Source organism: Neopsephotus bourkii, unplaced genomic scaffold, assembly GCF_033783945.1.
Source record: "Neopsephotus bourkii isolate Nb327-2 ecotype Australia unplaced genomic scaffold, CSIRO-AGI_Nbou_v1 NB_1767, whole genome shotgun sequence".
Lineage (NCBI taxonomy): Eukaryota > Metazoa > Chordata > Aves > Psittaciformes > Psittacidae > Neopsephotus > Neopsephotus bourkii.
The window spans coordinates 10,357,783-10,371,670 of record NW_026902241.1 but is presented as its reverse complement, the minus strand read 5'-3'; the positions used below and the strand labels follow the sequence as shown (position 1 = coordinate 10,371,670).

The 13,888-nt window shown below is 36.4% G+C and overlaps 1 protein-coding gene across 1 annotated transcript in view; it reads left to right on the top strand.

The window, feature by feature from the left end:
* WDR27 (WD repeat domain 27) overlaps positions 1-13,888 on the top strand; it is a 56,549-nt gene that overhangs the window by 579 nt on the left and 42,082 nt on the right. The window contains exons 2-12 of the mRNA XM_061378569.1: positions 562-703; positions 2,535-2,659; positions 3,454-3,567; positions 4,200-4,251; positions 5,325-5,395; positions 6,269-6,383; positions 7,776-7,908; positions 10,014-10,117; positions 10,593-10,660; positions 11,602-11,735; positions 12,571-12,647. Of these exons, the coding sequence (XP_061234553.1) occupies positions 562-703; positions 2,535-2,659; positions 3,454-3,567; positions 4,200-4,251; positions 5,325-5,395; positions 6,269-6,383; positions 7,776-7,908; positions 10,014-10,117; positions 10,593-10,660; positions 11,602-11,735; positions 12,571-12,647 (1,135 nt within the window). The remainder of the gene's footprint in view (positions 1-561; positions 704-2,534; positions 2,660-3,453; positions 3,568-4,199; positions 4,252-5,324; positions 5,396-6,268; positions 6,384-7,775; positions 7,909-10,013; positions 10,118-10,592; positions 10,661-11,601; positions 11,736-12,570; positions 12,648-13,888) is intronic.

Below are 13,888 nucleotides of genomic sequence, written 5' to 3'. Positions count from 1 at the left end.
AAAGAGGAAAACAGTGATACAAAGGCAGTCACTCAGCAATTCCTACAAGCAGACCAATCCCCATAGAAGTTTCAAGCAATGGCTACATTAGAAGACACCCCCCCCTTTTATCCCCAACACCTTCTTTGTCCAATACCCCAGTTTTATTGCTGAGCACAACACCATATCATAGGGATTGTCCCTTTGCCAGTTTGGGTCAGCTGTTAAAGCTGTGTTCCCTCCCTCGTGTTTTCTGGGGCAGTTTGGTGCTGGGACAGAGTGGGAAAAGAGAAAGCCTTCATAAAATCTTCACGCTGTGCAACAGCCAAAACACTATTTCAGGTTGTCACTAGGTTTCATCACAAAATCCAAAGCACTGCACCATGCAAGCTGCTATGAAGAAAGTGAACCCCATCACATCCAAACCCTGTACGCTGCAGCTGATTAAGTAGTTTTGAAACAATAAAGAAAAATAGTTGTTGTCTTGTTAACTGCATGTACATGATCCATTTGTAATTTTGTGTTGGTCGTAACCTTACTTTAAGGTGACTCATTTAGCTCTTCTTTATCTACATTTGTCAGCCATTACTTTTGTCAGGACATCATTACTCAATTTCTGCATTGTCATTTGGAAGTAAGAGCAACCCCCTTCTTGTCTGCTCTGCATCTCATGAACGTGTGATAGTGTGGAATCTTGATGAATGCACACAGAAGGTGCAAGAAGGTAGAGTACTGTTTATATAATTTATACATGTTGTATATATAAAAAAGAAGTGCAATACATGTTGTATACATAAAGAAGAAGTGCAAAAGCAATAACTCACCACCTCCTACAAACAGACCAAGGCTCAGCCAGTCTCTGAGCAATGGCCACGTTAAGATGGCCCCCCAATACCACCCTTTCTTCCAGTACTACTTGTATAAAGAGGTGATTATTTCTGAGGAGCGCATGTTAGCCACTCAGATTCAGCAGCCCCAGCACCAATAAAGAGTGCTTACTTCTCTGTTGCTCCTCTCCGGCAGTGCCAAGCGCCATCAGGGCAGCGGCCCAGCTAGCCTGCTCACCGTACCTGGGCGGTGCAGCCCTGCGGTGGACGCCGTGCATGGCCGGAGGGGCCCCGGGAGCTGGCCGAGGTGCTGGGCAGGAGTAGACGGTCTCTGGAGACAGGCGGGGAAACGGGAGGGGGAGTTCTGCCACTGTGGAAAAACACGGACGGGAAAAAAATTAATCACAGTAGCACTGCGTAACTGAACATAAAATGCCAGAATAACCGAATGCTGCCTTTTCTGGAATATCTGTAGAACTAGTGTTTTACATCCTGCTTTGCCTCTCCTTCTGCCTCTGTCTGGAGCACTGGTGTGTGTGTGTGAGCAATGCAAGGATCTGGGAGCCGAATGCATGTGTGAAAGAGTTGTGATGGCATTAAACAAAGAAAGCAGAAGTTCTAGTTTCCTGACTACTGTCTTGGTTTGGAGCCTCAGTTCTAACCCCTCTTCAGGCTTAAATTGTTTGAAAAGTAGGGGAATGCTGAAAAACAAAGAAAAGGAGTCATGTAGTTTTAGCACAAAGACTTTTGAAAGCCAGATTCTCTGCTTCTGGCTTGCTTCTTTTTCTTTTTTTCTGTCTACAGGCTTTTCAGCAAAAGCTGTACAACCTTTCTTTCCCAGACTGTGTTCTACGCAATCTTGGCATGTTTTCTCTGACCATTTTCTTAACAACTGTATCGAGGTGTTTGATCCATCTTTCCATCCTGCTAGATCTTGACTTATTAATCAGCTGTAGAAGCACTCCATAGGATCTAGAATGAAACCTATAAAAGCACACTTATAGTTGTTGTGCCTGTATCCTAGTTAATTTGTTGCCTGTGAAATCCTGAAATTTAATGAGATGTCCAAAACTTTCTCACATTCTTAAAGGTAGCATCGTAAAACTGGGAACTGCAGAAACCAGGCTGCTTGAAGCAGTGAGATGATCAGAATGAAACTGTGAAGAGAGGGATGAAACATGAGCCTATTCTAAAAGCTAGTCTTACCATCTGAGTCTGTAATGATATTTAGTGGTGTACTTCCTCTTTCAGTGCACAGAAGAATTAAAACCAGGAAAAGGAAAGTCCCCCTTGCTTGATGGCTGAATGTCTGGGATATTGTACTGGAAGAAGTATTTTTCAAACACCTCTTTTCCTGGGCTTCAGTCATTTTATATGACAGTCAGGATTTCTTGCCTTTAAAATGAACATGGTACTATCAGGTTCCTTGGGCATATAACCCTACTCCAAAAGTCCTGTCCCTGGCAGTCTTCCATGGAAATATGATTTATTAGTGTTTCAAAGAGTACCACATTGTGTCCAGGCAACAAGGCAAATGGAGGAATCTTACTGGTACATAGTACTGTGCTTTGCTTTCCAATAGACTGATACAATAAAACTGTGGTTTGTTCGGTACAGCTTCCTGACAGACACCGGGATAGCACTGTGGTTAGGCAAAAGTTTCTAAGAATCTCACTGCACCAGAGTTTTATATTTCAGTGAGTCTCCCTAACAATGAAATTGCTGCAGGGTTAACACCTCGAGGACTTGTTATTGGAACTCTCCTGGGAGCGGTACTTCATGTAAGATTTAGTCTGGATGATCAACAAGTGGCAGTATGTGCTGGAAATCAGATCTACATGTTAAGTGCAAAGGTGAGACTCCATTCTTTGTAGATATGGTGCTAGTATTTTTTTAACTTGCTTTCAAATAAAATAATGATACAGAAATGTTAGCATAATTAAGGAAAAGCATTCATTTTTCTCATATAGATGACAATAAGTATGAACTAATGCTTCATAACGCATCATACACCAGGTAGAAAACTAGATTAAAAAATTGAATTGGTGTTACAGTAACTTACAAGAAGAAAACGTCCTGAGGAGATCTGAAAAGTTACTCCTATATCATTCATTCTGAAGACAGAAATGTAAATGTGTGGTTTTCCCAGCAGGATAATATACAGGGCTACAGTGTCAATAAGAAAAATCTTATTGATATATTTTGTATCAAATCTCACATTTTTTAGCAACTGTTATCCAGTATCTGAAGGGGGCCTGTAGGGATGGTGGGGATGGACTCTTCATTAGGGACTGTAGTGGTAGGACAAGGGGTAATGGGTTAAAACTTAAACAGGGGAAGTTTAGATTGGATATAAGGAGGAAATTCTTTCCTGTTAGGGTGGTGAGGCACTGGAATAGGTTGTCCAGGGAGGTTGTGAATGCTTCATCCCTGGCTGTGTTCAAGGCCAGGTTGGATGAGGCCTTGGGTAATATGGTTTGGAGCGAGGTGTCCCTGCCCATGGCAGGGGGGTTGGAACTTGGTGATCTTAAGGTCCTTTCCAACCCTAACTATTCTATGTTTCTATGATTCTATGATTATTAAAACATTTAACTAATTCTATTTTTTAGTTTGAAATATAATCTGTTTTTATTTTGACTTATCACAGAAGGAAGCTATACTAGCTGCACTGGATGGCCACCTGGCTCCAGTGACTGCTGCTGAGTTTTGTACATGGGAGAAAAATACGCTTATATCAGTGTCAGAAGACAGAACCTTTAAGGTGAGGAAATTGTATAGCTGCACTTTGAAAGAGCAGGGACAGTCTGGCTGTGACTTTTTCAATCCCAGCTGTGATAACTATAATAATGTAGTGAAAATATTTGTGGAGGAAGGCTCATAGAAGTAACAATACAAGAGGAAAAATTTGGTTTTATTTAGCTTTCTTAATTTACTTTTAAGCACAGAATTCATCACTTTGTCTTGTTAATAATGAAAGCTGACTTATATGTGTGTCTATAGATCATAATAACTACTGTTATTATGGTCTCTTATTCCTGAGCTCAGTATGAAAACTATGAAATTACACAAGGGCCCTGTGTGAAATTTAGAACCAGTTCAAGTATGTATTTTCATTAATTTAGCTTAAGTCACTAAGAGCAACCTAAGCAAAGATGATAAGTATTCTAAGTACTTTGTGTATCCATACCGGGGGAGTTTCACCTTTTTCACTATAGATACTTATCAATTAAGCAAATCTCTTTGTAGTTATTAAAAAATGCTGAAAGAAGCCCTTACCATGTTGCATCACTTTTAGTGGCTGCATTTTTCTGTTTTCACCATGTGATGGCCTTTGAATTTTGTTTTCCTTAGGGATCTAAGTAGTTGACTATATATTTTTTTTTTTTCCTAAAGGTGTGGGACTATGCTACTGGTCAGTTAATACATCAGTCAGGAGTATTAACAGGTAAGTTTTACTTTTATATATGCTTTTTCATAGCAAAATATTGTTTTCCCTAAACAATAACACAATTATTCTAGAAGTATTTAGCTGATTTAGTGAAAATAATTCTAGTAGACTAGGTAGTAGTAAACATATCCTTTAAAGCCAGTAGTAAATACATTTTCCTTTAATGTGTACTGGGTAGATCTAGTATACTTTTATAAACAGCTCTTTTTGTACAGAGTGTGCATGTAGCTGTTGCCATTTTACTGAGATAAGCAAATAAAGCTGTCTATTTGTAGGTACAGTTCCACTCTCTGAGTACTATGTGCTTGTTTTCTTTCAGCTTTATATATGACACAAAAAGAAATACTATGCCATACGTAGATCTATTAGCAGTGTCTGCAGCTGAAGGCATATGTTGACTTTAAAGGTGAAAGCTACTTTTATGGCAAGATAAGAGGAGGAGGAGGACAAGCATTGTTTCCAGTGCAGCAGGGCTTCTTCCTCCAATAGTACTTTCCACATAAAAAACATGTAGTTTTCAGTGGGACTTGCTCCAACTTGCCTTTGTGCCTGATTGTGATGCTGCTAGTGGTTATTGGAGCACACTCCGGGGCATGCGCTGTGAGGAGACTGGTTGTTAAGCTTTGTGCATGTGTATTATTGAATTGTCTCGTGTAAATTAAAAGCTAACACCACATGGTAAGAAAGGAGAGGAAGAAGGGGTGATTCTACCCTGGTTGGCTGTGGCAGTTGCTTCCCTTGAAAACCTGCCCCAGCTACAATCAGGGTTTGCAGACGGAGGCCATGAGAGGAGCAGCAGGGGAATGAAAACTGCCACATGGGGCTCTGAAAACCATACCACAGCAGCGTGGGTGAAAGGCTCCAGAAAATCACTACCATGGCAGCGTGGGTGGAAAGCAGACTGTAGACTTGTGAATGGAAAGCCCTTAGCCAGACAAAGTACTGTGCAACCATAGGAATTGCAGTAAGAGTTTTTTTTCCACTCATTTTTATAAACAGGAGGATTCAATTTGAGTTGCATATCTGATTTGTGTCTACTCTGGAAATAATTCTATCTTTTTTTGAACCAGCATTTCCTTTGCTAAGTCTGCTGGTTGATGAAGAAAATAAACAGATTATTACTGGATGTTCTGAGGGACAGGTGAGAATTACCCAGAAAAGTCTGTGTCAAAACAGTCATCTAGTGTTAATGTATCTGTCTATTAAAAAGCTTTATAATCTGCATATTTGTTTTGAATTGTTGCAATAGTTACTTTTATAGGTATAATTCAATGCTTTGAGCACACACCATATATGGTATATATGACCTCTATTACAAAATGGAAACTTTCTTCTGAAAACCAGGGAAATGTTTAAGAGCACAATCAATGTTTATATAAGAAGAGTACACTGACAGGCTATAAATATATTTCAAAATCAAAAAGGTGAAAAATAGGATTCTATTCTAGCTAAGGAGTGAAACACATGACAGTAAATGAAAGAGACTATGATTTCAGCATGTTGAAGTTCTAATAAAAATATGATAAATATGAATATGCATTTTACCTGCTCTTTAATTTAATGTCAAGAATATATTTACATAAGATTTTCCAGTTGCTTTCCTTCAGTGTTCAGTGAATTGTGAAGAAAGTTAAAGATTTAACTATAGTGCTGCCTAAAATCAGAGAGGTATAAATGAAGTAATATGTACATTATTCAGGGAGCAATTGTATGCAGGTTACTTGTTATTTTTAATATGGAAAATAGCCTATGAGGCTTTTTTTCCCCAAAGACATAAATATGGGAATTAGATGTGTAGCTCAATTTTATAATGACTGCTTCTGCTAATATTGAATATATTCTTTAATAACCTTAAAAATGCATATAATTGAATTTTTGGTCCAAGGTGAGATTACAGATACAAAAATTCAACAGTTACATGAATAGTTTTATATAAGACCTTTAGTTTGTATTCATGTAAGCTTTATGTTTACTGTCAAAAGGTTATTGCAATTGCTTTTTCTTTTTCTTGCAGCTTTGGATCTTCAGTTTAATCAGTGATCATAATTACCGTTGTGTAACACGTATCAACTTAAAGAAAAAGCAAGAGAAACTCTATACTGAAGTGTTGAAATCTGGAAAAGAAATAGGTAGCACTCTGCTTTTAGAATGCTGTTTATGGCATAGTCTAGTTGTTATTGGCTACTGGCTGTATGCTTTTTATACAACGAGGATTTTTTATAAGTGATAGTTATGAGTCTCAGACTGTGGCATGGAATTCTTACTGAAGCTGATGTGAAGTGGGGTATTGACATATCTGGAAAGAATTATGTGACATATCTGGAAAGAATTAAGCTTGTATGTGTGTAATAAAATCTTGGGTAATGCATCTGCTTATGAAACATTGTAGGATGTGAACTATTAAGTATTTGGTTTTTACTGAATTCATTGCCCAAGACTTTAGTGAGATCAGAATGGGTGCCTAAAAATTAATCTGTTGTCTAAGTGGGATACCATTTCTCAGCTACATTTGATACTTCTAGGAATCTTTCTTTTTTTCTTTCTTCTTTTTTTTGTTTAAATCCATACTTATGCCTCCATGATATGATATTTCTCTGGCTGTGGTATTTCCAGTGGTATAATGCAGAGTACTTATAAAAGACTGCACTTGGTCACCTCAGCAAGGTGATTTCATGTTCCCAAATGAGGCATTTAGACTACCTGCACCCCACATGGAGTGAGATCAGGTCCTCCCAAAGGCAAGCAAGAGGAAGCTTTCTTTAGGGAAAGGGAGATCTGGTTTCCCTTGCTTGCTCTTTTTCTGGCTTCAATGACTGTTGTGTTCTTAGATGCCTACTGGTCCAGCTTCAACAATTCTAAGGTCCTAATCTAATGAGAAAGACTGCTATATTTCTTGTAATTATTTAAAATATATGGATGGATATAATTGGATGTTTGAAAGAGAGTGATATAGTGACTGTGTCTAATGATGAATTCAGTGCTAGTCATTCCTAGGTTTTAACTGCGTATGCATAATGGGTGGAGACTTCTTGGGAGGATGAAACTAGCGGTGACTTTCTATCTTGGTTTTGGATTGTTATAACTTTAGGGTCAAGGGAATTTTCAGACTAAGTGGAAGGTTGCGCAGCATATTTAAGGGTTGTTAGAATATGGCTTTCAGAGTCACTTTTTGAGATGGACACATCTGAATTCTGCCAACTGCTTTTTAGTACATAAGTAGGCTCTTTAGATTTTTATCTCTAGGTATTTGAAAGAAGACTGTACTAAAAAAAGCATAATAATGAGGAAATATATTTCAAGAGGGCTGCCTTAGGCTATATCAATCTGTTGAAACAGAAACTTCTGGAGTGTGGAGTTAGTTCATGCTACCTTATTACTTCACAACTTTATAGTAATTCATTTTTCTATTTATAGTGCTATATTTATTTATAGTACTTTATTCCTTCAAATTCTCTATTAAATTCTAACTCTTTCCCTTAGTCCATTGTTCTTTGATAGCTAGTGTTGATTGTATTTCTTAGGTGAAAGGCAAAATACTTCCAAGCTTTGCAGAACAAAACCCATGAGACCAGAAGGATCAGTGGAAACATTGTTACCTATCCTCTTAATTGAACACTGTGACTTTTTAGTGTGTTTCCATGAAGAAGAAAACATGTAAGTCCCTTAAAATGCCACCAAATACTTGGATGGAATCTATTTCTAAGAGTTCCCATTCATTTTTGGATTATTTTCATTGCAGCTTACTCTTTTAAACATGCAATAGGAAGAATAAAAGAATATTTTTAGTGATCTGCAAGTTTTGGTGGTCTACTTTGGGCAGATAATATACACAAAGTGATACACAGTTAAAACTGGTTTCTTGTTTGCAAAGTAATTTTATAAAAATGGCATTGGGAATATCTGTTTTAGCATCTAGTGATGCTAGTTGATCAGGGAAATATTAATTAAAAAAAATGAAGAAGCCCATTAGAATTAAAAAAAATTATTTTAGTTTGCATTCCTATGGCAATATGTCTGATGCAGTCACTGTGTGCCTGTGTCTACTTTCTAAATTTAAGTAACTTCTTAATTACATAACCTGTTCTTGGCAAACTTTTGGCAGACTCAGGCTCATTTCTTTTTCAATGCTTTTTCTGAACATGGTTGCTTGAAATTGACCCCTGGTAATAGCTTAATTGAAATAATTTTCTGAGTTCAATAACATCAATTTTCAATACCTACCTGATGCTGCCTGGCATTGTACATCTAAGGACTATTTACCCTTTCAGTTATTGCATCACAGTTGGAGCTTTTGTTCTGCTTATAAACAACCATGACCATAAAATTCTTATTGTTAATCAAGTTCCATTGTCTTCTGGTTTTATGGGATTTTTTAAATAATATTTTTCTGTTCACTTTTAAAATTACCACGTATTGATTTTAGAAGGTGGCTCAAATTCTTCTGAACAACTGAACAATCCCTGATTTACCACTTTTCCTGCCTGAAATGAAATGCAACCATGAAATATTTTTGCAACACTGATGTCCAAAAAATTCTGTGTCTTCTATAAACTTTTTGACATTGAGTAATTTCATTGCAGCCTTTCATTATTGTAAAGTGGGTGTGAGATCAACTTTCTGTATCTATCACTTGATATTGTTGTTTATAATAACTTTATAGTGCCACTTTGAAATAATTCAAAGGATTCACAAATTAAATCAGTCTGTTACTACTGTGCATGAAAGTAGCACAAACCACAAATAAAACTATACAAAGCACATAAAAGTATCACAGACCAGAACTGAAACTCTTTCCCAGTCTGCTTCATAAAGTATCCAACTGTTTCTCTTCCCTTTTTTTATATAAGGGAAAAAAAAAAAAAAAAAGAAAAAGAAAAAAGAAAAAAGCCACTGTGGTGAGTCTTTTCATGCCAAGTTTCAGCTTTATATTTTTCCATACCCTTGCTTCTGCTCTTGTGGTCTGACTTTAGAAATCAAACCAATAAGTTTACTCACTCTTATTTGGAAAATCTATTAAAACATTGATGTCAATTTTTATTTACTGTGGTATCAAAACATTTTTGAGTTTTGAGAAGGACAACTGTTATTTTGTAATAATCATCTTCTGCTTGATAACATTTTTTTTTTCTGTGAGGGTATTGACTGAATTTGTAACCAGTTGGTCTACTCTGGTGTTTGTGAAGGCTGGGTTTCATTACTTAACAGCAGTACTACTGCCACTAAGCACAGACTGAGACAGATGTTCCAGGCTTGCCTGGTTTATGTTTTTCCATCTTAGTCTGTGCTGTTTTTTCTCTAGTACTTTAACTATGTACAAAGACACTTTAAATTTCACCATTTTTTACGTGTTCATATTACAAGTGGTGAAAGTAAGAATATATATGGGCTTGCCTCTTTGTTTGAATTTACTCTCTGTATATAGAGTGCTTTTACAGCACCTCCCAGCTGTTACAAACCACAGTAGTTTTTGAAATTATTTCCTATGCTGGTTTAGACTTGCCACGAGCACTTTCATAAAATGAACGATTGTGTCCTGTTTTTAGTTTTCAAAGCCTCATCAGTTTTGATTGAAAGATTTTACTTTGAGCTACAGATTTCATAAAAATACTGTAAATTTAAAATCCTTTTTTGGTGTTTATTGTTGTTTTATTGGGACTAGGTAGCAAGTATTAAAAAAGAAATTGCTGTGTCTTATACGGTAATAAGTAAAGCTTCATCATCATACTTAGATTTATTTTTTTTTCCTCCTTTCTTAATAGGTGTTCAGCCCTGAATACTAGGTACTTGTGGATAGGAAGCTCCACTGGCTTGTTAATACTTAATTTGGCAAACTTTGAATTAGAAGCTTTTTTATCTTACAAAGGTACAGTTATAAGGTATCTGACCATACCATAATGTGACCGCTTTGCTTTGTTACCTGATAAAAATAGTATAACAATTTGGCTTGCAAAATAGCAAATACAGTAGAAACTGTGTGGGTTTTTTGTGTTTGGTTTGTTTTTGTTTTTGGTTTTTTTTTTCCCTTAAATGTTCATTCTAATTAATTTCTGTGTTTTTCTGGCACTGCTGACTTGTCTCAGAAGGTGTGTTGGCACTAGATTTTGGTACTGGCTAGCAATGAATTTTTATTTCGATTTTGCAGTTCATGAGTGTTAAACACAAGGAATGTTATTCTACTACTTTATGATGTATAAGCAAGCTAGCAGGATGTACACTGAAGATAGTGGATTATAATGGTGTAAAATTAGTATAAGTAATTTTTTTTTCCACTCTTAGAGATGATAGCTTTTTCTTTTGAAATGCAAATACAGTGTTATAACATGTTCTTTTTGGTAAAGATTTCAGTGACCTCAGCATTCGGTTTGTCAGATCATGTGCATTAACAAGGAAGTCAGTTAATGGAAAGGTGAGTATACAATAAACATCTATTTAACAAATGTTTACATTTCCATTTATTTTCAATAATTACCAGTTATGCATTTTGTTTGCAGACTGATGTACACATTTCTTTTTCTTGATGTGAATTACACAGTAGCTTCTCTGGAGAGGGTTGATTCTTCTTTATGGGATCTGCTATTTTCAAGAGCTGCGTAGATTTAAAGCTGTCCTAATTTGTGTGCTGTCCAAAGTGATTAATAAGCAAAAGGTGTATTGTTTTTTGTAGTGTTTGGTGTGTACCTTGAATTTCAAGAATGCCTCTGCTTCCCCAGTGGTCAGTCTTTTAGGGGGAGAAAAAAGATATAAACAATGTTGCACCTTGTTCAAACAAATATTAGGATGAACTGCTTCTGAATCCTTCCAAAAAAATCTGTGAAAACTATTTGAGTTGTGAAAAATGTTTGTGAAAAGTCACTAAAAGTGCTTTTAAGGAATTGAAAGGCATTCTTGTCCAATTAGTCCATTTTTGATGTTACAGTTTTCCTATAGAACTGAGCTCAATGTAGGCCTTTCTATATATTTAGCATACCAGTGTTTTGTTTCAAAGAAGGATTTTGTTTGAAATTCGGCTCTTACCATGTTCTCGGCATGTCTCTGAATGCAATCTTTCTTCCACATTTGCTGCTTTTCTCACAACTCTTACTGCAGAAATATCTCTATTGTGGAACATTTTGGAATTTCTGTGACTTCCAGATATAAGGAACATAGTTAAGCAACATAAGCATATTTTGGAGGACTTCCCACTCTTTAATGCTCTGCAAGATTAAACTCATGGGTTTTTTTTCTAATTTTCATAAGTGACAGTGATTTAATTTTTCATTATAAATACTCTATATAATTCATACACATCCATACAGTGTTGAAGCTTCAATTATGAATTAAATAGATTTGATGGTATAATTGGTGCAGGTTTTATGCTTGGTCACATCGATGTTTGAAGATATGATTGCTGTGTTGGAAGTTAACCTTACTGCATTGGTGAGAACTCAGCAGAGGGATTTTCTCCCATGTGGAAATGAGAAGAGTCTATCAGTTATTGCCAGGTACAGGATTCTAAATGCTTTTTCCTTTTTTTTTTACTTTTTTTTTTTTTAATGCTTTTTTAGTGTCAGGGTGATTGAGCACTTGCACAGACAAGATGACCTCCAGATATGCCTTGCAATTTCAACCATTCTGTGACTTCTCCCACTCAATACAACTAAGGCATGACAGAAAAAGAAGTAAAATAAAACCTTGCCAACACATAGCACTGTACAAAACCATCTGATGCACTTCATTGTCAGGAAAACAAATGCTGGGGAGGGACTCTTCGTGAGGTACTGTAGTGTTAGGACAAGGAGTAACGGGTTAAAACTTAAACAGGGGAAGTTTAGATTGGATATAAGGAAGAAATTCTTTACTGTTAGGGTGGTGATGCACTGGAATGGACTGCCCAAGGAATTTGGGAATGCTCCATCCCTGGCGGTATTCAAGGCCAGGTTGGACAGAGACTTGGGTGACATGGCCTAGTGTGAGTTGTGCCTGCCCATGGTAGGGGGGTTGGAGCTAGCTGATCTTAAGGTCCTTTCCAACCCTAGCTATTCTAAGATTGAAGTGTGGATTTCGGTGCTTATAGTAAAATCATCAGGTAATAGTCACAGAAATGGCATTTAACATGTAAATGCAATGGTCTATGAATCTACTCGGGGCCAAGGCTTGCCTGTGTTGCTGGGTATCTGAGCTGATAACTAATACACTGTCTAGGATATCTCACTGGTATCACACGTATACATACACACAAGCACACAAATAACTAAAAATAATTTTTGACACCTTTTCCTAATATGATACTTTTGTCCATTACATTGATTGATTTTTGTGCTTGGTTTTATAACTTAGGTGTTCTTTACTGAAAAGTTCTCCATTGTGTAAAGGTTTAAAGAAAAACATGAAAGAACCTTCTAGTAAAAAGATTGGTAAGTATAAACGAATCTTAAAATTAATTAATACAGTTATATTTTTTTATTAAAAGTAACTGAGTCACAGCTGGCTGGTGCCTAATACAACTAGTATATTAATTTCTGTTTTAAATGTATCTTGTGTTATATTTTTATTTTAGTTGGAATAATTGTATACTTCTAGCAGTGTTTCATAGCATACATATATAATTGTAGTGAAAATGATGGTAGTAAGGTATTTTTCTTATTTAAAAAACAATACTTTAAGAACTTTATGTGGATTTTAAATGAGTTAGGGTGTAGAATGTTTAGGTTTTTCATAAGTCATTCTTTTTCCATGGCATGCACTATATTCCATATAATTTATTGTTTCTTTCCCGACTTTGACTACCTGTTATGGTTAATTTTATTGTCTTGAATAGTCTTTTGTCAGTACCTGCAAGTTTAGGAAGTTAATTTTGGCCTCATTGTCCTCCTGTTTAAAAAAAATAAAAATCTGACTTGCAGTTGCTGTTGAAACACCTGTAGCTTTTTTGCTTAGCAATAGTTAAGCAAAGTCCAAAAAGTACTTACAAAATAACTGTCTTCATCACTGTTTCTTTAGGATAGGTGTAAAAATACTGGGAGCTGTAGACATGTAGAAATAATTGATTTTTACTACACTGATCGTACTTGTTGGACCTATTAAAATGTCAAAGGTTTTATCTTTAATGTTGTATGATATTCCAAGAATGCATCTACAGAGTTTGTATGCTTTGGACACCCAGCACTGATGCCTGTACTATCCATGTTGAGACCTCATGCTCAGATACATTAGGTGTTCTAAGGAAGTCCTATGGTCTCTTATGACAAATGGTACTGTGAGCTTCCCAGGAATGGCACTTCTCTGTCTCATTGATACTCAAAGAGAAAAGATAGCTTGTGGGAGTTGAAGGAGCTTCTATCCTCAGCATACGGAACCGTGTCCATGAGATCACTCCCAATGCACCTGAAATTTTTCCCCAGGAATATGAGCAAGATTTCCCCTTTTGCAACATTTATTTTATTAGTTACCTTCTGCTGGTATGAAATACTCATAATTAGTTTTGGGCTAGAGGCTGCCCTTCAGGCTTCTTGTACAGTAGCGTGAATGCAGACATTATTAATGACTTAAGTCATGTAAAATCCCAGGCATCTATGTGTACCCACTGACAGTATTTTAATGATCTTTAGATGCATCCCATATTCCAAGTATAAGGTGTGAATACAGTATGGGTAGC